The sequence below is a fragment of the Galeopterus variegatus genome, unplaced genomic scaffold (assembly GCF_000696425.1).
Source record: "Galeopterus variegatus unplaced genomic scaffold, G_variegatus-3.0.2 Scaffold2341, whole genome shotgun sequence".
In the NCBI taxonomy this organism is placed as follows: domain Eukaryota; kingdom Metazoa; phylum Chordata; class Mammalia; order Dermoptera; family Cynocephalidae; genus Galeopterus; species Galeopterus variegatus.
This window is the reverse complement of record NW_007728452.1, coordinates 16,720-42,707: the sequence shown is the minus strand read 5'-3', so window position 1 is coordinate 42,707 and position 25,988 is coordinate 16,720. Positions and strand designations below refer to the sequence as shown.

General features: G+C 35.3%; 1 protein-coding gene across 1 annotated transcript in view; it reads left to right on the top strand.

Annotated features, from left to right (window-relative positions):
- SI (sucrase-isomaltase (alpha-glucosidase)) overlaps positions 1 to 25,988 on the top strand; it is a 196,473-nt gene that overhangs the window by 163,072 nt on the left and 7,413 nt on the right. The window contains exons 36-45 of the mRNA XM_008581385.1: positions 4,225 to 4,341; positions 5,039 to 5,126; positions 5,990 to 6,128; positions 10,986 to 11,119; positions 12,096 to 12,130; positions 12,222 to 12,338; positions 14,484 to 14,632; positions 24,883 to 24,967; positions 25,051 to 25,107; positions 25,812 to 25,936. Coding sequence (XP_008579607.1) covers positions 4,225 to 4,341; positions 5,039 to 5,126; positions 5,990 to 6,128; positions 10,986 to 11,119; positions 12,096 to 12,130; positions 12,222 to 12,338; positions 14,484 to 14,632; positions 24,883 to 24,967; positions 25,051 to 25,107; positions 25,812 to 25,936 — 1,046 coding nt within the window. The remainder of the gene's footprint in view (positions 1 to 4,224; positions 4,342 to 5,038; positions 5,127 to 5,989; positions 6,129 to 10,985; positions 11,120 to 12,095; positions 12,131 to 12,221; positions 12,339 to 14,483; positions 14,633 to 24,882; positions 24,968 to 25,050; positions 25,108 to 25,811; positions 25,937 to 25,988) is intronic.

The window sequence follows — 25,988 nt, the reverse complement described above, 5'->3', positions numbered from 1 at the left end:
GCAATTCCCATCGAAATTCCAATGACATTTTTCTCAGAAATGGAAAAAACTATCCAGCCATTTATATGGAATATCAAAAGACCATGAATAACCAAAACAATCCTGAGCAAAAAATAGTAAAGCTGGATGCATAACACTACCTGACTTTAAGCTATACTACCAAACCATAATAAACAAACAGCATGGTACTGGCATAAAAACAGACACAAGGATCAAGGAATAGAATAGTGAATGTAGATATCAACCCATACACCTACAGCCATCTAAACTTCGACAAAGGCACCAAGTCTGCACAATGGGGAAGAGACTGCCTCTGCAGCAAATAGTGCTGCGAAAACTGGATATTTATATGTAGGAGAATGAAACTAGACCTGTACCTCTCACCATATAACAAAATCAACTCAAAATGGATTAAAGAATTAAATATACATCTGGAAACAATAAAACTTCTTTAAAAAAACACAGGGGAAACACTCCAGGAAGTAGGATTGGGCACAGACATCATGAATATGACCCTAAAAGCACAGGCAACCAAAGGAAAAAATAAACAAGTGGGATTATAGCTAACGAAAAAGCTTCTGCACAACACAAGAAACAATCAACAGGGTGAAAAGACTACCAACAGAATGGGAGAAAAGATTTGCAAAATATACATCTGACAAAGGGTTAATATCCAGAATATACAAGGAACTTAAACAACTTTACAGTAAAAAAAACAAATAACCCAATTAGAAAATGGGTAAAGGAACTGAATAGGCATTTCTCAAAGGAAGATATAGAAATGGCCAACAGACACATGAAAAAATGCTCAGCATCACTCAGCATTCAGGAAATGCAAATCAAAACCACCTTGAGATATTGTCTCCAGTTAGAATGGCCAGTATCCAAAAAACTGATAATGATAAATGCTGGCATGGTTGTGGAGAAAAAGGAAATCTCATATACTGTTGGTGGGACTGAAAAATGGTGCAGCCTTTATGGAAAATGGTATGGAGTTTCCTTAAACAGTTACAGAGAGATCTACCATACGACCCAGCTATTCCACGGCTGGGAATGTACTCAGAGGAATGGAAATCATCATGCCAAAGGGATACCTGAATCTCATGTTTATTGCAGCACTATTTACAATAGCCAAGAGATGGAACCAGCCCAAATGTCCATCATCAGATGAGTGGATAAGGAAACTGTGGTATATATACACAATGGAATACTATTCTACTATAAAAAGAATGAAACGCCACCATTGGCAGCAACATGGATGGAATTAGAGAAAATTATATTAAGTGAAACAAATCAGGCACAGAAAGAGAAATACCACATATTGTCACTTACTTGTGAGAGCTAAAAATAAACAAAGAAATATACAAACAAATAAAACAAATAAACAGTGGGGAATGGGGAAGAAGACACAACAATAACAACAATTCCTTGAACTCTTAGGACAAATGAATAGATATGATTTAAATGGGGGTAAGGGGATGGACAGGGGGGAAGAGTAACAGGTAAAGGGATATGAAAATCAACTACATTGTATGTTGAGAAGTTAAAATTTTTTTTACAAGATTAAAGTTTAAAAAAATAAAATAAAATGAAAATAAAATAATTAATATGATACTAACACTACATTAGATCTGCTCTCTGAATAAATTATTATGTATGCAATACAGTATTATAAACTATAGGGGCAATGTTATATAGTAGATCTCTAGAACATCTTCTTTAACTGAGATTTTAATGCCTGTTGATTAACAACTCCCTATTACTTCCAGCCCTGGGAAACCACCATTCTACTCTGCTTCTATAACTTTAGTCATTTTTAATACTTCATGTAAATGTAATCATGCAGTATTTGTCCTTCTGTGACTGGCTTATTTCACTAAGCATGATATCCTCAAGGTTTATTCATGAAAGCAAAAGGAATGAAAAAGTATTCCATGCCAGTGATAACCAAAAAGGAGCAGGGATGGCAATAGTTATATAAGGAAAATAGATTTTAATCCAAAAACTGTCACAAAGGAGAAAGAAGGTCATTATATAATGATAAAAGGGTAAATTCATCAGGAAGATGTAACAATTATAAATCTATATGCACCCAACATTAGAGCACTTAAATATATAAAGCAAATATTGATAGAACTGAAGAGAGAAATAGACAGCAATGCAATAATACTTAAAGACTTTAATACCTCACTTTCAATAGTGGATAGAAAAGCCAGAGACAAAAATTAACAAAGACACAGCAGACTTGAACAACATTATGGACCAAATAACCTAACATACACATATGTAGCACACTCCATCCAACAGCAGCAGAATGTACATTTTTCCCAAGTGCACATGGAAGGAACATTATCTGGGATAGATCACATGTTAGGTTATAAAACAAGACTTAAAAAATTTAAGAAAATTGAAATCATAACAAGTATCTTTTTCCAGCCACAATAGAATGAAACAAATTATCAGCAGAAGGAAAACAAACAAACAAAATATTCTCAATATGTGGAAATTAAATAACACACTTTTGAACAACCAATGGATCAAAAAAGAAATCAAAAGGGAATTAGAAAATATCTTGAGACAAACAAAAATAAAAATAAAACATACCAAAACTTAGGGGATACAGCAAAAGCAATACTAAGAGGAAAGTTTATAACAATAAACATCTATATTAAAAAAGAAAATAATAATCTCAGATAAACAACCTAACTGTACACTTCAAATAATTAGAAAAAAGAATTAAATGAGCACAAAGTTAGCAAAAGGAAGGAAATAAAGATTACAACAACAACAAAAAAATGGGGAATCACTAGAAAAAAAATCAACAAAACTAAGAGTTAGCAATTCTTCCTTTAGGTAGATCAAATTTACAGTCATTAAATCACAAAAGTAAGTGTAGAAAATTAGTGGAGCTTAAAACTTACCAAACCTATTTCCTAAGCAGAGGCAAAGAACTATGTTGTTGAAGAAAAATGTCAGCATTTGATCACAATTTGGGCTCTACCCACTACTCTGGAATTGTAGTGGTAAGACTAGAGAGGAAAGTATGGCTTCTTATATGTGTGTTGAATAATAGCTTCAGTTTATGTAGAATAGCTTACATAGAATCCCTTGAGATACTCTTCCATACAAACTATAAAGAATGTTGGATAACATGTATCTGTTAAATTTTCTGAATGTAATCAAAGATTTGCATTTAAGGGATAAAAGCAGTCACCTAAAAGAATAAAGTAAACCGATAAATGAATTATGGAGAGAGCAGAAAAGAAGAAACAAAATCCATTGCTACCTTTCTTATTATTGGTATCTTGGGGAGATCCCGACATAGAAAATATTCTTTGACTATAACCACCCTAAGCTGTCTGTCCTTATGAGAAAAATGTAATTATTGGGAAAGCTGATAAAATTAGTCCCTTTCAATTCTAGAAATATACGTGATACGTATTTTGTAAATCTCTGTATTCTCTACTCTTCGCATTTTCTCTATGCACATTGCCTTCCCATGTACTGTTCATGGAGAAGATCGTCCTGGCAGTTATTGCATAGTTTAAAATTTGCCAATAAAGCATTCAGGTTATGCCATGTTTTTAAAGTATTGACAGTTGATTTAGCTGCAGAAGTAACTTTGCTAACACAATTACTCTGACCTTGGAATTCATATGTGTGGACTGGCAAATAGAAAATTTTCCTTGCAGGGAATGGAATAAAACACCTCGTCTCTGTGTGGATGGGAATGGTTAGATGTGAGAGAGAAAGAAAATAGTTGTTTGGGGTAGTGGGATGATATATGGGTTCTGGGAGATCACAAAGCTGGGTAAAAACATTTTTAATCAGAGAAACAGGCTAAACCACAGGCCCTCTCCTCCCCCACTATGGTCCACAAAGGTAATGTTGATGTATTGGGCTCTACAGATGCAGAGGAAAACTATCACTCTAAGAGGCACTAAAGATGTATTTTGATGTGTTCTGAGCTGTTTCTGTATAACCCACATAGGACCCCAGGGCTGCTCTCTTCCCTTTCCATGTATATCTCTCTCTCTCCTTTTACTCCATGGCTGCTGGGGTGGTTGGAGGAAAATCCCATGCATTTACGTAATTAAGGTTGAGATTAGGTTGCCTTCATGATCACTTATGAAACTTGTGCATCTGATAGATAAATTTCTGATTCAGACACATAGGGTATCTCTTATAATTTTTTACATTTGAGCCTGAATTTTGGTTTTACAGGTTTCCAGAGCTCATGTAGCTTTTCCAGATTTCTTCAGGAATTCCACAGCAGAGTGGTGGGCAAGGGAAATTATGGATTTCTACAATGATCAGATGAAGTTTGATGGCTTATGGATTGTAAGAAAACTTAGAACAATTTATCTTTCAAGTTATTCATTGTATAGTGATTATGCAAAATTCTTACTAGACTCCAATGATGTCAACAAAATATTCTTTGTGAAAATTAGCCCACTCATTCATTTCTATAGATTTTTCTCATACAAAGGATTGCTAAAATACAGTTTTAAAAATTCAGTTTATGTGTATGGATGCTATTCCCTGGACATTTTCAATTTGTCCAAGGAACTAAACTAGACTCTTTCTAGCTATTAATAAATACCTGTAAACACTTATTTTATTTTCACTCAATGCAGAAACAAATCTAACACTCATATAACTATCAATCTTTTATGTAAGAAATAATAATCTCTTACAAATTTAGCAACATTGCCTTTCAAACAATTTATTTTAGGTGTAATTTTTAAATGATGGTAGTAAGATTTAGTAATATAATTTTGAGATAGGATAAAAAGGAAGTTACTACAAGTTAATGTTTAATACAGGAAATTTTACATAATCTCTAAATTTCTGGAGATGACATTTCTTACTCTGTTGGTTTTTAACATGAATACGTTAATCTACTTATTGTTTTTAATTGAGGAAAGCTTTATAAAGATGACTTAGAAATATAAATATAAATTCATTTTCATATGTACAATAAGAATATGTGTTCTAAATTTTTGTTTATTTGTTTACCTTTCTCTCTTTTTTTCAGGATATGAATGAGCCATCAAGTTTTGTAAATGGAACCACTACTAATCAATGCAGAAATACAGAACTAAATTATCCACCTTACTTTCCAGGTACAATATTTTTGCTATGCATTTTTATCGTGTAATTTTTATTTATTAACCAGTTTATATATACCTTAGGATGTAGGGAATAGGATTCACATTCCCAATTTTCACTACTTACCCACACACTGGACAGCATCTTATTCCACTATCAATATTATTTAATAGTATTCTGAGTATTCTGGATATGTTTTATCCATATAAGCACAATTCTAAATTTGTGTAAAATTGTTATTTTGGGTTTCTTAAGAATCTTCCCAGATTTGAAAATTTAAATACTCTTTAAGATAAAAAAAATAGAAACTTTTATAAAAGATTTTTTATGTTTTTTTTTTTTAAACTAGGCATAAATGAAAGAACACTTCTCTGCTTATCCATGACTTAGCTGGGAAAGGGCCAGTCCTTTGACATTCATTCTTATTCTTATATGTAGACAGAAAATATTATAAACTATTATATATAAAGCGATGGCAAAGCTCTGAAAAAAGGCATCTTAAACTGAGAAAAAGTGAATCAAAAGATGTTGTTATAGCATTTGCCTGGCTCTTAATTTCAAAAGTTTATGTTACCAAATGGATTGTTTTCTAAAGATTTATTTAATCAGTATTTCTCATCTAAATACATGAAAAACAGTAGATACTTATGAGTGTACTTATTGTTCAAGTTTTTATTAATTCACGTAACTCATTTGTAATTGCAGACCACGTTTTTCATTTACAATTAGCATATACAAAGTGTACAAATGGTTAAAAAATAAACAATTATTTTAAAACAGCAAGTAATCTCTTTACCAAAAGAACATATAGTTATGAGCTACACATTTCAATACAGGGCACTTTATAATATTTTATTTTTTTCATTGATTCTCTCAGATCTCACAAAAAGAACTGATGGATTACATTTCAGAACCATGTGCATGGAAACTGAGCAGATTCTTAGTGATGGATCATCAGTTTTGCATTATGATGTTCACAATCTATATGGATGGTCACAAGTTAAACCTACCCATGAGTAAGCAATAATAATTATCTTCTCTGACTCCTTTTTATCCTTCAGATATAATATTTAATGCTCCCTATTTTAACACTACTGCTGACGTTCTATGGGAGCATCTTCCTTCCCAATTCTTCTCTATAACTTACTTCATCCTTCCCAGCACTTAGAAAAACTGTGTTTCTGTCATCTCTCTATCGCTCTATCTATGTTGTTATCGTTTTTAATTTTCATCCTATTCCAAAATCAATCCTGGACCATTTTAATTTTGTTCCTTATCATGTACCCAGCATAGAGCCTGGAAAATAATAAGTGCTCAATAAATAATGTTGACAGAATAAATGATAAATAATATATAATTTGATGTTGTTAATTAAGACATTAAAGATGGCTAGGTCCATTATTTAAATTTATTATTAATAAGTTAGAGCATCTCTGAATGATATTGAGTTTATCAAACTTTAATGTTCATACTAATCAACAAACTCATATTTAAGGCCAGTGATGGTGGAACACAGACTATTTCCTGAGTCTTTATTAGCACTGTCTAAAAAAACTTTTCTGCAAGGATAGAAATGTTCTAAATACTGGATATACAATGTGGTACTTACTAGCTGTAGATGGCCATTGAGCAATGTGCCTGTTGTGACTCAGGAATATAATTTTAAAGTTTATTTAATTTTAATTAAATAATATTACATGATTAAATGTGAAATAATAGGTGTCTGATAGCCACCACGTTAGACAGTGCAGCTGTAGATCACTGGTTCTTGACTACACGTTGTAATGAACTGGAGATTTTAATAAATGCTAATTTAATTGATCTCATCTATAGCCTGAGCATCCAGATTTTTAAAAATTCCCCAGGTGGTTCTAATAAACATCCAGAGTTGAAAACCACTGTTCTAGTATACGACTGAAGTTGATAAAAGAATGAAAGTATTTTGGAGTAAAGAGAATGGATACAATTCCTCATGTAGTAAAACATGCTTATTTTATTTCTGGCACCTCTTATTCAACCCAGAGTAGATGAATTAATTATAAAATTATTACATGAATATATGACCACAGACTTCTTCACTAAATCCCAAAATAGGGACCCTAAGTCATTTTAGGAATGAACAAACTGGTCTTCAGCAATGCTTTTTTATTGGTATAAGCATTACTTTTAATTAATGCTACTGGAACATAGTATTGGGGCACAATTACCCTCAGCTAACCTCTCTGTACATAATACTGTAGATATTAAAATGAACGAAAGTATTGAGAACTGACTGATGTTCCCATTGGCAAAAATTATGCACTTTGAGTTGAAAATATTTAGTTTAAGGAAAATTGAAAAAAAGCATATTCCTCTCCACAGAGGGGAGTAAATTAAACATCTGGAGCACACTACAGAGTCTAGCATGGTTTCTGACACATTGTGAATGCTTAGTAAGTTTAAATAAATCATTCATTATCCCACTACAACTATCAAAATTGTGTGAATAAGTTCAAGGTAGATGTAGGAAAATTTCTAAATAGTTGATATACGTACAAAGGTATTTAAGAATATTTAAGGTTCATTTCCACTATTCAATAAAATAATGAGGAAGAAGCACAATCTTCCGTAAATATTCTTTAATATGAAATCAAAATATGTTTATTTGATGTTAATTTTGTTAACAAATAGTGTTAATTTTGTTCTTGTCCACAAAAGCTTTCAATGAAAATGTTAACCACATTTATTTAAATCAGATTACTTGGTTTTAAGTGTTGAGTTAAATAGCCTAATTTACACAATGCTATAGATTTTTAAATATGTTTTAGATACTTTATTAATTAACATTTTAATTTTTTTAATTACAGAAAATATGTTTAACTCTACTTTGGAAAATATTAGTGATTAAATGTATTCATTAAATGCTTAAAGACCTTGACAAATGTAAAAAAGGACACTAAATAAATTACATTTTACAGTTAAGCAAATGATGGAAAGAAAAGACTTATTTAACATTGAAGAAAACTGAATGAATTATAAACATAATTTTTTTCTCAAGTCATGCAAATCATAGCATTTTATTGTTCCTTTTGTGTGACTTACTTTCTGTCTTTAAAAACTCCCACATATTTAACGTTCAACTCTTTTTTGCTACTGTAGTCTTCATATACAGGAAACAAACAGCCCAAGAAACAAGACATAATCGGCTTAAGAAATTGTAAATAGTTTTTGTGAAAAACAACCATGGATAACACTAGCAAATGAAAAAGTTTTATACAGAAATTCCATACAAAAATTTTCAGTCTTCAATTGATCTTTTTATCTTATAATTTAAAATTCAAGGCTGTACTAAAACAAAGCTTCAAATGTAGGAAGAAATACATTTAATAACCTACCTCAGATTGGGTGTTTAAATTTTGGACAGATATTCAAGTATTATATAACTATGTATTCTACATTTTCACTTTCAACAATACCCTGAAGGATTTAGGGAATACTACATATTTTTCATTAGAGAGGACTTGGAGAAATAAACATGTTTGACTCCTTTTGGATGTATAGGTTGTGTTTGAATATATAATTTAAAAATAAATGCCCAACATTTTTCTAACCATAGTTTAGAATGCAATGAAAAAGTCAATAGACATAAATTATTTCATCAGATTTTTTTATAAACTGGGCTAGTTAGGCACTTGAAAAAGATATGCTTTGCTTTATTTAATGTAACTTTGTAGAAAAATAAGTACCATTTTGAGGTGGGAGATTTGCATACTATAGGAAGTGGTCTCTTCTTGCAATGTTGTGATTTTTTTTTTTTTTTTTTGGAAAGACTAGTGTAGGTAAAAACAAACATGATACAGCTTATCTTTCCACTAATTTGGAAGTTTTCTTTGTTGCAGCTGTAATTTTTTCTGTTTATTAGCTATTAGTCACCTCAATAGACTGAATACATGTCTCGTAGACATTACATTCTGAATGATGTGGCTGAGTACAACACTGATACAACTAATGTATCATTTTTTAAAATTGAGATCTGAATATATAAAACTATTTCCATGGTTTAGCCTTTTACATGGTCTTCTCACTAAAGGAAATTTCATATCTACATTACTTACTGTACAATCAAAAACAATGAAAGTATCTCAACTTACAAAATACTTGTTATTCAACTCAAAGATTAAAACTGAAATTACATTTTCTGAAATAATGCTAAATCTATTTGAGATGTGAACTGGACAAGTTTCTTTTTTCTAATGGCTATTAAATTTATAATACTGAATGGTTTGCTTTTTGAAAGGAACCCAATATAATATTTGGTTTCCAAAGAGATTTTTTTCATAAAATTGAGAAAACAATCTCTTATTAACTTTATTTTCTGACATTAATCTATATTCTATACTCTATATTATAGTCTATATTTATTGCCACCCAATCACGTCGAGATAGAAATGCTTTAAGCATATTTATAAATTTATTTTACCGGTAATTAAATACAATATTCAAGTGATTTCATTTGAAATTATAATCTTTTAGAAACCATGGCTAAAATATAGATAAGCACTTTTTATTGGAAGCTTTAAAATATTTAAAACATTTTTAAATTTAATATTTTTCTCTTCATGTCATTTTTGTAATATGCATGCAGAATTTTCTAATTATCATTGTTTTCCTTTTAGAAGAACGTTGTTTTCCAATAATTGAAAATATTTGTATAATTTTTCTAATACTTTTCAAGAAAATGCTCATGTAGGCAATAATAAACACAAAACAAAAATACTTCTGGAACACACATTAAAATTATTTTTATAAGCTGAATTTTCTATAGTCAACTGGTATCAGAGGATGAACTATCTTATGGTTAAAAATGCTTCTCAAACATTAACAAATTAAACAAAGTTAATTGTGACTAAACCATTTGTAAAGTAGAAACAGTTGGAAATAATAAGAAAATATTTACAGTGATGGAATTTTTATTCCTAATTAGTAACATGGTGAAATATTTTTGCATTGTTAATAGCCTTATAATGTAATATCATTCTACAGTCAGAGAGAGAGAAAAAGGGATAAAGAGGAAATGGGATGCAGTTAATATAAAATGCATTGTTGCATTATTTTTAACACTAGAAAATGTTTCGAATTGCATAATAAGTCATTAAAGTCACTCTCTGAAGACAGAGGAGGGGAGTAAAAAATATTTCCTTATTTGTACAATCCATTCTCTTGATGGATCTGACTTGTGATAGATTCTATGCTTGAAATAGTACATTTATTTTTATTTTTAAAACCCAGGAAAGCCTTGCTATCTTTAAACTACCTTCTAAAACAGAGACAATTATAGTAGGGATTTTCTGCAGAGTAATATGTACATTAAATGTTGACCTACCCTAAGTGAATCATTGTGCAGTGTATGGATGTAATGAAGTAACGCACTGTTCCCACAAATATGGACAAGTAAATATTAAAATAAAGAAAAGAATTTTTAACTTAAAAAAAGGTGTTGACAGGTTATAACTGAGAAGTGTTGGACCTATCAATAATCTACTCCTAGACCTTTGTTAAAATAGAACACATTTTAGTAGAATAAAAAAGTAAAATTGATTAATTAGTTGATTTGATGCTTTTAATGGTTGACTTAACTTCTATTCATTGAACAAATATTTAATATCTGCATGTCAACTCTGGTAGATGTTAAAAGGGAAAAAAGCTGTCATTCCTGCCTGTGAGGATTTTATTGTATAATGAGAGAAGACTCATGTATAAAGAGCAAGTTGTAATGGGACAACATAAGCACCATAAAACAAATGTTTTGGGTTTTTTGGTTTTTTTTTCCCCCATGAAGTGGCCCTGGGTAGAAATATTTGAAAAACTAAAAATCCTTTTTTTATCTATATCAGTGCATTGCAGAAGACAACAGGCAAAAGAGGAATTGTTATTTCTCGTTCCACATATCCCAGTAGTGGGCGATGGGGGGGACACTGGCTTGGAGACAACTATGCACGGTGGGACAATTTGGACAAGTCGATCATTGGTATGTGAGAGTCACCATCTTTATCAATATTCTTTTGCATTTTGTATTAGTTATTCACTTCTGCTGATGCTATATACTTAACACGCTCTCAGAATTAGGCTTTCAACATCATGTCTTACAACATGTAGCATCATGAAAAGGCAGTAGGCTGGGAAGCAACATCAGGAATGCTGTGTAGAAATGAATGATATTCAGCTAGTTTATTGTGAGAAAATAATTTCATCCTTTTTGGCCTCAGTTTCTTGGTTGAAAAGGGCAGGAGATGGCAAAGGTACCATCTTGATCTCAGAAATAAAAATGGGTAGAAATTCTAGATTCTAGGGAATAAGAACCACTGATAGATGCTAGAGAATGAAACTTTTCAAACCAAATATTTAAAGTTTTCTAGCAATAGTTAGATAAATGGTAAAAAAAAAACTATAATTTTTAAGGAAAACAGATGCTTTTCTCTTTCTTGTCTAGTGTTAAAAATTCTTTACTATTGATAAATAGATTCAAGGAAAAAATATTTAGAAATATTCCTTTAAAAAAGCTAGAAAATTACATGCATTCTACTTTATTGAAGTGATCATTCCTGAAAAAATTTTATTTAATTCAGTTTGTTTCAAGTGACAAAACTATGGTTAAATAATTGCAGAAGTAGTGTCTATTTTCAAAAATGAAACTAAGAAAATCACTACCACTTTCTTCTTACACTGTAATATGTTCATAACAGATTTGTGCTCTACATATGTCATCTTGCAAGTGTCAAGGAAACTTATAGTGCCTTGTTTTTATAAACATTATGAACAGAATAAGGTAAAAAATGTGTGAATATTATAAGGAATGATAGAAATGTATATTAATAATCTGAAAAATACTTATTGAATTGGAGGTTGATATTAGAAAGAGAGCATCATCATAAATAGAAATAATAATAAAGATTAAAATACATGAAATAGTAGCTTCCTAAGAGTTTTTTTCTAACTTTTTTTAGGTATGATGGAATTTAGTCTCTTTGGAATATCATATGTAAGTAGTGTTATTCTTTTTTATCTTCATAAGTTGTAAATATTAAGAAACAATCTATTCAAAATTAATAAAAAATAACAATATATTTTAGATAGGAGCAGACATCTGTGGTTTCTTCAACGATTCAGAATATCATCTCTGTACCCGCTGGACACAACTTGGAGCATTTTATCCATTTTCGAGAAATCACAACATTGCGTTTACTAGAGTATGTAATCATTGCATTTACTCTCAATCTTTCTCCCCAACCAACCTTACAAGTCTTGAACAGGATAGATCTTACCTGGCTGATTTTCAGATGAATGTTTTGAACTTCTTCATATTTACTGAGAACATATGAGCCCATCACCCATCACTTTGAGTATTGTCTGACTTGGGCTACACTTCATTATACTTTAAGGAATATGGCTTGGTTAGCTGGCATACTTACTGATGTTCCTTGTAAATCTGGAGTAGTCAGAAAAAAAAATCTACCTCTAAAACTTATTCCAGGAGACAGAACAATAAAGAAATAAGCTTCAGAGTAAATAATTGGAAGTGAAATTCATTTGTATCAATGCATGAAATGGGCATATTTAAAAGGCAAAAGTTAAAAAAAAATGAGTTGTGGAATTAAGAAAAAAATGAAAAGAAAAGGAATTCATGAGAACTAATTTCTGTGTGATGGCACAAGTGTACACTTTACTGAATTGTCTGAATGAATTTTTTGAGTGGTTGAAGAGACAGTACTAAAAGTCATGGAAAAATACAAATAATCAGAGGCAATATTGAACTAAGCCCTAAATTTTGCGATACTGACTTTCAGTGAAGAAGTGAAGAGAAAAGATAAGTTAGAAAAATGCACATCATTGAAGAGTTTGAAGATAGAGCTGGTCTTTGAAGAATGCATTCTAGTCATAATAACTAAATGGTAGATAGAGTTCACGATATGCTATGAAACCTTTGTGGTACCCGTGGGACATTTTAGTCAGAATAGAGGGGAGGTTTAAGTTTAGAAAATGCTGAAATACAAGGAGAAAAGGCAGAATGGGACCACATTGTGGAAGAAGTTGAATGTTGTGCAGTAGATACATAATTTGATAGAACAGAAATGTTTTGACAGGAAAACTTGTTGTCAGTAATGCTATTTAGAAGGCTGTAATATTGGAGAAGTGGGGCATGAATCAATAAAATCCTGGACAGGGATTCATTCATCAAATATTTATTAAGAGCCTTCTATTTGAGATTTACAAAGTCCCCGCCCTAATGGTTCATATATTCTAAGAGGGAATAGAGATAATAGACAAATATATGCATAACATGTCAGACACAAATGTGTATGAGGGAAAAGTAGAGTAAGTAAGCTAGAGTGATGGAGATTTATAGGGGTTCCATTTTAGAAGAGGTGCCAGAGAGGTGTTGGATGAAAGGACATTGGAGCAGAGATTTGAGTGGAGGAGAGCAATCAATATAAATATATGGAGGAGAATTTCAAGTGGGGGAACAAGCGAGAGACCCTGACATCACATAACGTGGTTGGAATTTTTGAGGAAAGAACTGAAGAAGGAGGGAAAGACTGAGGAAGTATTTCTAAATAAACATCTAAACAACAGAAATCTCCACCTAAATTTAAATATGAATCAATATAATTGAATTTAGGAATGTGTAATTTAGAATTACCTGATTATGTATTAACATGTTAAAACTGAAATCGTTAACGAAGTCACTGAGCAACAGATATGATCTTCGCCTCTTCTTACTTGACAACAATATTTTTTATAGGCTTTTAATCCTTCATCCTCAATTTTAATCCTTTAACCTAGAGTGTGTATTCCAGAGCAGACTAGGACATGTTTTTTTAATTTCATTCAACATTAGGTCTACTCTTCTACCTGGACTATAAATTCTTTAGTATCACACACTATTCATTTCTCATGAGGACCCATGATGTGCAGGTCACCGTGATTAGCTCTGCATGTCTGTGTTTATTTCAATTCACTTTTGTATAGCACTTTTGTATAGCATGTCATTTTGTTTCTTTCCTGGGTTTCTCACCCCAACACTGAATTTCATCACAGTTGACAATGTATTTGTCATCTATTAAAATATGAACTGCTTTTTGTATATGTTCACCTAAACTAAATCAAGCAATGGACTTACTCTTCATTTTTTCTTATTAAAATATTAATATTTTACCTTCTCTATCTATCATATGACAGAAATATTACTGTGTAAGATTTTCATGAAGAATGTACATAGCAGATGACAGTGAATTAATATCATTTCCTACATTTTATTCTTTAGCAATGTATTTGAATATTATGATTTAAACAAGAGCAAGAGCTTATAACTATGTCATTTTGCTTTGTTTCAGAGACAAGATCCTGTTTCCTGGAATGAAACTTTTGCTAATATGTCAAGAAATATTCTAAATATTAGATACACTTTATTGCCATATTTTTATACACAAATGCATGAAATTCATGCTTATGGTGGCACTGTTATTCGACCCTTTTTGCATGAGTAAGTACAAAGTTTGTTTTTTTCCAACCTCAGAGGGCACTCCTGTTTAATTTACTTAATAATATAGTGCAATATAGAACTTTTTTATTGAAAGGTAATTGATTATACATATTTGTGGGTTAAAGAGTAGACGATCAGTATTTGTGTACATGTGATGATCAAATCAGGATTATTAACATATTCATTATCACGAAACATAATTATTCTTTGTGTTTGTTACCCAATTTCTCCTTAATCCCTCTCCCCACTTTCCCACCTCTAGAATCCATAATTCTGTTCTCTCCTTCTAAAAGTTCAATGTATTATTGTGGTTGTTATTCTTTTTACTTTCTTTTCTTTCTTTCTCCCTCCCTCCCTCCCTCCCTCCCTTCCTTCCTCCCTTCCTTCCTTCCTTCCTTCCTCTCTCCTCTCCTTTCTTTCTAGCTCCCACTTATGAGTGAGGACATGTGGTATTTCTCTATCTGTGCCTGGCTTATTTCACTTAATATAATTTTCTCCAAGCTCATCTATGTATCCATGTTGCTACAAATGGCAGAATTTCATTCCTTTTTTTATGGCCAAGTAATATTCCATTGTGCACATGTACCACAATTTCTTTATTTAGTCATCCATCAATGGAAATTTAGGTTGGTTCCATATATATTGGCTATTATAAATAGAGCTGTGATGAACATGGGAGTGCAGGTATCCCTTCAATGTGATGATTTTCATTCCTTTGGGTATATACCCAGTAGTGGTGTTGCTGGTTCTTATGGTAGTTCTATATGTAATTGTTTGAGGTATATCCATACTGTTTTCCATAATGACTGTGCTAATTAACATTCCCACCAACAATGTGGGAGGGTTCCCCTCCACATCCTCACCAGCATTCGTTGTTCTCTTTTTTGATAATAGCCAGTCTAATTGGGGTCAGATGATATCTCAGTGTGGTTTTGATTTGCATTTCCCTGATGAATAGTGATGTTGAGCATTTTTTAATATACCTTTTTGCCATTTGTATTTCTTCCTTTGAGAAATGTAAATTCAGCTCCTTTGCACATGTTTAAATCAGAATATTGGTTTTCTTACTGTTAAGTTGTTTGAGTTCATTGTATATTCTCAGTATTAATCCCTTGTCAGATATATAGTTTATAAATATTTTCTCCCTTTCTGTAGCTGCCTTTTCACTCCATTGATTGTTTCTTTTGCTGTGCAGAAGCTTTTCAGTTTGGTATAATCCCATTTGTTTATTTTTCCTTTAGTTGCCTATAGTTTTGGAGCCTTATTCATATAGTCTTTGCCCAGTCCTACATCTTGAAGTGTTTCCCCTATGTTTTTCATGAGGAATCTTATAATTTCAAGTCTTATATTTAAGTCTTTAATCCATTTTGGTAGTTTGGTTGTGTCCAGAAATTAATCCTTTTCCTCTCAGTTCCAATTTGTTGGCATAAAGTTGTTCATAATAGTTTCTAATGATCCTTTGTATTTCTGTGGTATCAGATGTAATGTCTCCTTTTTCTTTTCTGCTTTTCCTTACTTGGGTCTTTTCTCTTTTTTTAGTTAGACCCAATAATAGTTTGTCTTGTGTTTAACTTTTCAAAAAAACAACTTTTTGTTTCATTAATTTTTTGTGTCATTTTTTTGTTCTCTGTTTCTTTTAGTTCTGCTCTGATCTTAATCATTTCTTCAAGTCTGGTAATTTAAGGCTGTATTGTTATAGTTTTTCTAGTTATTTGGGATGTAACATTAGGTTCTTTATCTGAAGTCTTTCTAGTCTTTCAATGTAAACAGTTATCAATAAACTTCCTTCTTACCACTGATTTTGCAGTATGATGTATAGATATTGGTATGATGTATCTTTATATTCATTAGATTCAATAATTTTTTCTTTCTTACAATATTGTGGATATATCATCCCATTCTCTCCTGGCCTGTAAGGCTTTTGCTGAGAAATCTGCTGGTAGTCTAATGGAGGCTCCCTTATAAGTGACTTGATGCTTTTCTCATTCTGTTTTTAGGATTTTCTTTTTGTCTTTGACTTTTGACAGTTTGACTATATAATGTGTCTTGAAGAGGACCTATCTTTCTTTAATTAATTTTGTTCAAATAACAAATACATAAGCTGAATAACAGGTGAATAACAAAATACTCTGTAGAAAGAAAGGCTTCTAATTTTCACAAAAATTGGAGATGTAAAACTTATTAAAAGTTACGTATTTCATTGTATAATCTCTACAATTTTTTGAAATAGCTCTCTATAGTCTTCCAGAAATGAAATTAATTTCAACAGAGGAAAATGAATAAATTTTTTAAAGGCAAATTAATTTCCATGCAAATCAACAAGTCATCTTAATAAAAAGAAATCAAGAACAGAAATTAAATACCTAAATTTAGCAACATAAATTGCATAAAAAAATCAATAAAGCTGAATATAAACACAAGGGAACTTCAAAAAGTTTGTGGAAAAATAGAATTGAGAGATAGTGGAAATCTTTCCATGAACTTTTTTTGTTTGTTTAAATATTTCCATTTTTAAAACTAAGATCATAGAAAATGTGTTCTCTGACCATAATAACAGAAAAAAATTTAGAACATTCACAAATGGGTAGAAATTAAACAACAGCATTCTCCTAAATAAACAATGAGTAAAAAGAAAAATCACAGGGAAATTACAGAGTACTTTGAAATAAAGATTAAAGTGTAACATATCAAAATTTACAGGATGCAGGCTTCATGCAGTGCTCAAAGGGATGCTGGGGCCCTCTATAGCTGTTCAGCTGGAGTGGCCATTCTGGGAAAGTCTGCTATGATTGTGGACAGGCCCCTATGATTCTAGGAGCATTACTGGGGCACTCTGAATCTCCTCAGCTGGGGTGTGCCATTGCTCATGGGGTCACTTGGGCTCTGATTGGATTGCTGTGCACCCAAGAGATAGCAGATCCCTCTGAAGCTCTCTTGCTGGAGTGGACAGCCCTGGGTGGGCTCATAGATACTGAAGGCATGTGTGTATGCCCAAGAGAAGTGTATGAATCCTCCACTACCTATTTGTGGCTACATGAAATGCAAGGGTGCCTCACCAACTAAGGTGGGGTTGCCAGCAGTGGCTAGATGCTTCAATTAGAATGTTTTCTGACCCTGGAAAGTGCATGTCAATGTCCTCCATTCTCAGATGGCACCCTTACTGCACTAGACTGTCTGTTCCCAGGGTGCAAGAGCCACATGGCCACAGATGTGGCAAATCCAGACCAAAAATGCAGCCACAGGGAAGTAAGACCTCTGTGGGGGACAGTGTGATATGGTCTCGGGTGTTGGAGCCAATCGCAAATCTGTGAACTTTGCATAAGTATGGGGCTAGGAAAATGAGGATGGTTTAGCATGTGGCCCTCCCTGGGTCTATTTAGACATGTGTGCTGCCAGGAGTTCCTTGCACATGTGTCTGGCTGCAGAGGCTGCACCTGAGATAAATGTGTGGGTTCTCCTCCCTATCCTCATGGCTGTGAGTTTTGTTTATGCCGCCCTCCAGGCCTGAATAAGGTCCTGATCCATCCTGATCCATCCTGAGGCGGTGTACGGTCCGCCACCAGCTGACACAAACTGCCTTTGCCTTGCTATCAGTCTCTCCCTTGGTGTCCCTTCTGGTGAGCGGGCAGACTGCCCAAATTCCTCTTTCCCCAGTCCCCGCTGAGAGGAGACAGAGGAAGACAGCCATGAAGAGAGGTGAGCACAGCCGCCGGCCCCAACCAGCCCATTAAAGAACATTCAGACGTGGCACGGTGGGGGTTCTGTCAAGCAGTTCCGTTTATTATCACACAAGCACTTGCTTTTAAAGGCAAATGGGGAAGGAAGGTTTTTACATCCTCCAATCAGCTTAAAGTTTACGAGAGCATGCATCCTGTCTCAATGCCTAGCTATTGCAATCACGCAGTGTTCATGGGCACAGAAGAGTGTATTTGGCCAATGAGGGCTAAGGCAAGGTTCCCGCAGACACTCCCACTCTACTTCCACCCAGTGCCATCTTAGGCTGCCATGTTAATACGCCCTTGTGGGCCCATAATGGTGCCACTTGTAATGTCACTGAAGTTGGCGTTAGTTTTTAAGGCCCGACATCGCCCCCTTTTTGTTTTAATAAGGCAGCTGGAGGTGGCTAACCTTCCCGGTCTTGCCTCCATTCCCTCTGGTAGCTGTGACTGTCTTAGGCTGTTTCCCTCTGGAAATCTTACCTGTCATTCACTATCCAGCCAAGCGGGGGCGGGGCAGAACCTTACAGATTGGCATTGATTTTTTGAAGGGCCATATTGCCCCAAGTGCTGTCAGGGCTTTCATTATGGGTCACCTCCTCTACCACCTGGGTGAGCATTATGAGAGAAGTGGTGTTGCACCTTATAAGGGACACAACCTGGCAAATGGCATAAGACCCCAAGATGAGTCACTCTTTCCACACATGCCTCCCATGTTGCCCGGCAAGGAAGGGACAAAGGGAAGCAACAGGGCAGAGAAGTGCAGGGACTTCCCCCTGTTATGGTACTCATCTTGACATGCAGGCGGATTGCTTCATGGCGACTACTGCGGTTGGAGGGGCCACTCGGTTGGTTGGTCACCCTTCATCGACCTTCTTTCAGGACTGAGCAGCCAGGGATCTCACTCGCTCACCTTATACACACGAGTTTTAAAAAATGCCTCACATGGGGCCACACTCTTTCAGGTCCGCCACCAGCTGATCCGAATAGTCCTTGCCTTACTATCAGTCTCTCCCTTGGTGTCCCTTCTGGTGGGCAGGCGGATTGCCAAGATTCCTCTTCCCCCGGTCCCCATGGAGAGGAGACGGAGGAAGAGAGCCATGAAGAGAGGTGAGCACAGCCGCTGGCCCCAACCAGCCCGTTAAAGAACACTCAGACACGGCATGGCAAGGGTTCTGTTGAGCAGTTCCATTTATTATCACACAAGCACTTGCTTTTAAAGGCAAATGGGGAAGGGAGGTTTTTACATCCTCCAGTCAGCTTAAAGGTTATGAGAGCGTGCATCCTGTCTCAGTGCCTAGCAGTGTTCATGAGTGCGGAAGCATGTATTTGGCCAATAAGGGCTAGGGCAAGGTTCCTGCAAACACTCCCACCCTATTTCCTCCCAGCGCCATCTTAGGCTACCGCATTAATACACCCTTGTACTTTTTTTTGCTTTTCTAATCCTTCTCTAAGCTTAGCTAGGGAATCCTTGACCACTCCAGAGAGGTCGGCATAGAAACAGCATTCTTCTTTGAGGGAATCTCATAATCCTCCTTGCTGTAAGAACAACAGGTCTAGTCCGCATCGATTCTGTAAAACAACTTCAGAAAGTGATGTTATCGATTTTTTAAAATGTGATACAGACACCTCCAAGTAGCCAAGATCTATGTCCACTGCCTCCCTAAGGGAAGCTACCGGTTGATGTGCCAAGGCTCCCGGTACCCACTCCAATAACTCCCAAGAGGGAGCTGATGGCCACCTCAGCCGCCCCTGCAGTCTGCTTGTTTCAAGTCCACTTATTTCGGCTTTTGGGGGTGCTCCAAGTTAGGAATAAACTTTCCCTGGGATACCAGTGTACTGTGGGTACAACAGACACAGCTATGCTAGTGTCTTCTGCCAGGGAGGAATTGTAAATACACTGGATGAGCCCCGCCTTGTTGCATAACCAAGATCCATTAACCACTTGGGTCCAGGGGACAGTGAGATTTGCCACAGGGCTGCAAAAGGGTTTGTTGGCACCTACGCAGGAACCGTTGCCAAGGACCCACAGGAAGGTGAGTCCAAGGTTGATTTTATTGTGGTTACGTACACATTGGCCAGCGTTTACACCTAGCAGAGTGTCATTGGGCAACGCCACTGCTTGATTTATCTCTGCCTGCACATGGCACTCTTCTTTAAAGAAGGCGCAGAACTTGATAAACAAGTTTGGAGGGAGGACAGCATTACAGAGCATTTTCCAATCTTGGGTTGTGCAGGGTTGGTGCACTAAGCCCTGGAGGATGGTTGCTGCTCATGGGGAATTGGGCCCATTCTCTGTGACAGCCTTTTTCAGCTCTTTAAGGTCATGAGCTTCTGAAGGGTACCAAGCAGCCGGCCTATTTCCACTGGGGGCAACGTTGACCGGATAGGCCTGAGGGGCCGCTTCCCCCCACAGGCTGCGGAAGGCTGGGGGTTCCCAGCGAGCCATGACAGGAAAAGCCATTGGCTCTTCCGGGGGTGTTTTTAAAGGGGGGCTAGCCTCCTTACTTCTTCAGGTGCCCCCATCTCTCCTTTGGCTAGGCTCTGGTGGGATGAGTATGCTGGGAGTGGAGGGTAAAGGGTAGGGACATAGGTATCACTCAATGGCTCAGGGCCTTGCATTGGCAGCTTTGTTTCCTTTTTTCTCTCCTCATCAAACTGCGTCCAATCCCTTTCTGCCCCTTCCTGATGCTCGGGACAGAAGCAAAGCTTTAGGGCAGAGATGGTAGGGTAGAACCCTAAGGGAGTGTCGAGCCCCTGATTAATCTCATTCTTTCTGGCCAGGGTCTGAACCCAGTCCCAAGTCTCATATGAGAACAAGTTGGACCAAGGTGCCCAAGGGGCCACCTGGACCACATGATGCCAGGCATTGGTGGCTGTGGAGTCAGATATTTCTAGGCCTCTGCTTTTTAACATATGCTTTAGAGCTTTGCAGGCTGTCTCGTCACTCTTTCCACACATGCCTCCCATGTTGCCCGGCAAGGAAGGGACAAAGGGAAGCAACAGGGCAGAGAAGTGCAGGGACTTCCCTCTGTTATGGTACTCATCTTGACATGCAGGCGGATTGCTTCATGGCGACTACTGCGGTTGGAGGGGCCACTCCATTGGTTGGTCACCCTTCATCGACCTTCTTTCAGGACTGAGCAGCCGGGGGCCCCACTCGCTCACCTTATACACACGAGTTTTAAAAAATGCCTCACATGGGGCCACACTCTTTCAGGTCCGCCACCAGCTGATCCGAATAGCCCTTGCCTTACTATCAGTCTCTCCCTTGGTGTCCCTTCTGGTGGGCAGGCGGATTGCCAAGATTCCTCTTTCCCCGGTCCCCATTGAGAGGAGACGGAGGAAGAGAGCCATGAAGAGAGGTGAGCACAGCCGCTGGCCCCAACCAGCCCGTTAAAGAACACTCAGACGTGGCACGGCAAGGGTTCTGTCGAGCAGTTCCATTTATTATCACACAAGCACTTGCTTTTAAAGGCAAATGGGGAAGGGAGGTTTTTACATCCTCCAGTCAGCTTAAAGGTTACGAGAGCATGCATCCTGTCTCAGTGCCTAGCAGCGTTCATGAGTGCGGAAGCATGTATTTGGCCAATAAGGGCTAGGGCAAGGTTCCCGCAAACACTCCCACCCTATTTCCTCCCAGCGCCATCTTAGGCTACCGCATTAATACACCCTTGTAGGCCCATAATGGCACCACTTGTAATGTCACTTAAGGTGGCGTTAGTTTTTAAGGCCCGACAAGGTGGATTACACTGAATCAACTGTTCCTGAGGTACGGAAATGTAGCCAAAGGCTAATCCTAGTCCCAAGCTTACTGCATCTGTCTGGGACCCATGGGGTGGGGGTGTGTGTCCCTCCCCAGGCCAGTGCAGCAACTTGTGCCTACAACATTTCCCAATACTGAATGCATAGCCACAGGGGCAGGTCAGACATTCCCTTAGGTAGGTCACAGGTCTGCTCACCTCATGGTCAGAAACTCTTCCTGAATCCCTGCCACTCCAGACTGGGGTATGGGGCAGTGTTGGCCAAGGAGAATTTTTCCACTCTCTTTGTGTCTTTTCTGAGTCTCTGCACTTACCGAAGTTTCCACCACTCCTTCTCCCTTCTTTCCTCTTTCTTGTCCAAGCGTGGCTGCATATGCCATGTATTCTCCATCCTTGTGGGAGAGACAAACAATGTCTCCTTCTAAGGAACTATCTTGCCCCCTTACAAAGTCATAATATAAAATATTTTAGATCGGAAAATTTTTCATTGTTATTTTAGCATAAATTTCATATTAACAAATCATTTACATAAATAGATCTACTAATAGATGCCATTAAAGAATGAAACATGTTAGTTATTAAGGAGTAATAATTCTTTTTAGAAATAATTCTGTATACTGGGTATTCTTTTAGATGCTTTGTATACATAATTACATTGAATATTTTTTAAAATTCTTGGAAATAAGTAATATCCCTCTTGATTTAATTAATGGACGTTTACTACAGTTAAGTAAATCTACCATGTAGAGATGCCTGACTAAAGAAGACTATCCACCTTTTCCTTGAGTTATGCTAATAAAATACAGTAGAACAGTTTCTTTAAATTCTTGGAAATAAGTAATATCCCTCTTGATTTAATTAATGGACGTTTACTACAGTTAAGTAAATCTACCATGTAGAGATGCCTGACTAAAGAAGACTATCCATCTTTTCCTTGAGTTATGCTAATAAAGTACAGTAGAACAGTTTTAACATTTTCTTTAGAAATTTGTTTTAGATTTACACTTTAAATCTCCAACTGATATATGACCAAACCTTAAAAATGTTATTCAGTGGAACATAGTTGCATAGTTGCCTATCCCATTTTTAAGGCAAATAGAAACATATTCTTATTGTGTACATTAAAAAAATACAAAACACAAATTTAACATACAGAGAAAAACCCTTAAAATAATCATAGTATACTTAGCTTCTTATGTACTTTATATTACCATACTAACTAAATGAGGTGACTGGTTAGATTTCACTATTGATGAACTAGTAAAAAAAATGGCAAATATTCACCCAAATTAAATCAATAGTACCCAAAGTAAAATTAACAAAATAATAAGTTGACCAATAGTAATAAGGTAAAAAATCCAGTTTTCTAAAGGAAAAAGAAAAAGCTTTTCCTAGATTCAAATTATGTTCTAGTTGCTTTGTTAATGTGTCTACCATAATCTCTTATTTATTTGTGGTAACATTTTATTGATCCCCTTCCTATTACATTTATAAATTTTTCCCCTTTATCTTATCCCTGCTCTAACTTCTCAGAATAGTTGGCGTATTAGCTCTGTACTGAGTCCCCAACCACAAGCATTATTATTAACTATGTTGACTCTTGTCCTACTGAGAGCACCTGGAACTTTGCTGTAGTGGGAAGTTCATGGAGGAGTAAATCCAGCAATCTAATTCAGCATTAATCTTAATTTTTAATACAGCAAAACAAAACAAAAACAAAAGAACAATGTATTAATCTATTTCTGTTGCCTATAACACCATACCTGGAACTGGATGATTTGTAAGAAAACAAAATTTATTGCTGACAGTTTTGGAGGCTGGGAAGTCCAAAGTGCAGGGAGCACATCTAGTTAGGGTCTTCCATGGTGACTTCAGTGATGCACGGGTCTCACATGGCATAATGGCAGAGCAGAGAGGTCTAACCTTCTTGGTTGGCTTTTTTAAAAGCCATCAGAACCACGCCCATGACCACCATTAATCTATCAGCTTATTCACTAAGCATAGTCCTCACAATCCAATCACCTCATCAAGGCCCTGCCTTTCAATTACAATAATAGGATTTCTCATCCTCTCAGCAGTAACAGTGGGGATCAAGCTTTTAATATGTAAAACTCAGGAGAAACAATTTAATCCTTATCAAACAAATTTTTAAAAATCAACTTTTCTCTTTCATCTCAATTGGCAAAGAAATGTGAACATTTAATTAGTGGCTATTCTCAAACTATAAAAAACAAATTTTGGTTTTTTTGGCCCTTTCTATCTCAAATTCAGAAATCTATTAACATATGGAAAAACTTAATGACATGTAAATTCACTAATCAGAAAGGTCTAATTTAAGCAAGAGAAGCGAACTCTTTTTAAAGTTACTGAATTAAGATACTTATAACACACATCTCACAGTTCTCTTGCAGGGTGTTTTTGGTTCCTAGTTTGTTGACCACATACTAGACAAAATTAATATTTTTACCTCTATGAGTTATCTTCGAAGGTGATTTCTCATTCAGTTGGTCTTACACGTTCATCACCATCACTACATTTTGTGAGAAGATTTAGTCATAGTCTAGATTTACTCATAAAGTATTGTACTATTGCACATTGATTTTCAATGTTTTTGGAATAATAGAATGTTTTTGATATTTTTGTAGTTTTGTTTTAATTTTTAATCCACAAATCTAATACTGCAAAATGTGATTTCAATAATCATTTTATGGTATTCAGAAGAGATAAAGCTTTTTGACTTAATTTAATTATTTGTATTTATTTTGTCAAGGTTCTTTAATGAAAAGCCAACCTGGGATATATTCAAGCAGTTCTTGTGGGGTCCAGCATTTATGGTTACCCCTGTATTGGAACCTGTAAGTCCAACCACATATTTTTGTTCACAAAATAATTTTTCTTTGGTTTGTGTGTTTTTGATGATTATTTCTTTAAATTCCAGTATGCTGAAACAGTATATGCCTATGTCCCTAATGCTCGGTGGTATGACTATCATACAGTAAGTATTTAAGGAATTCTGGGGAATTGACTAAACAAAGGTGGGTCACAGTTTTGGTTCTAGCCTTTTCATTAATGATGTGTTTGGTTTACTTTTCACTTAAAAAGAAATAACAGTTTTCTCACTAATTGTAGCTGAATCAAATTAACATGCAGTAAAAGAGAGTTAATTTATTCTGCTGTTGTTTGTTATGTAGTCATTGATTTATTTTAGCAAATAAACATGGAAATCGCACATTACATATAAAAAGGTCATTGCCCTTTATTGGATAAGCAAAATGATCATTAAAGGCAGTGAAGCCCTTCCAAGAACAATGTAATGGCAAGTCAGGAACAGTTTTCATGACCTTTTGAAAATCCACATGTAGTTTGCATGTGAGCTCCACAAAAACAAGTAGCTGTAAATTACTTTCAAAACTATTATAAGGACTTATATCTAACTAAGGACTAAGAATATGCTTTTTAAAAAATAAATTATATTGTCTATTTTTAAGGTTTACAACATGATGTTACAGGATGGATATAGAGAGTAAAATATTTACTGTAGTGAAGAAAACTAAGATTTTCTGAATAAATGTTTGTGTTTTTATTTATATTGAAAACCATATTATACGATTTTATAAATATGCCCCCTCAAGTGCCCATATTACTGATGATTCCACTTCTTGCTCCTCTTGTTTTTCTTTTCATTCTTCTTATTTCCAGGGCCAAGATATTGATCTCAGAGGACAATTTACTGTTTTTGATGCTCCTTTTGATAAAATAAACCTCCATGTCCGTGGTGGTTACATATTACCATGTCAAGAGCCTGCTCAAAACACATATCAGAGGTAAGTGAACTGTTCACAGAATTCAGGTTAAAGTTGTAGATATTCATTAACA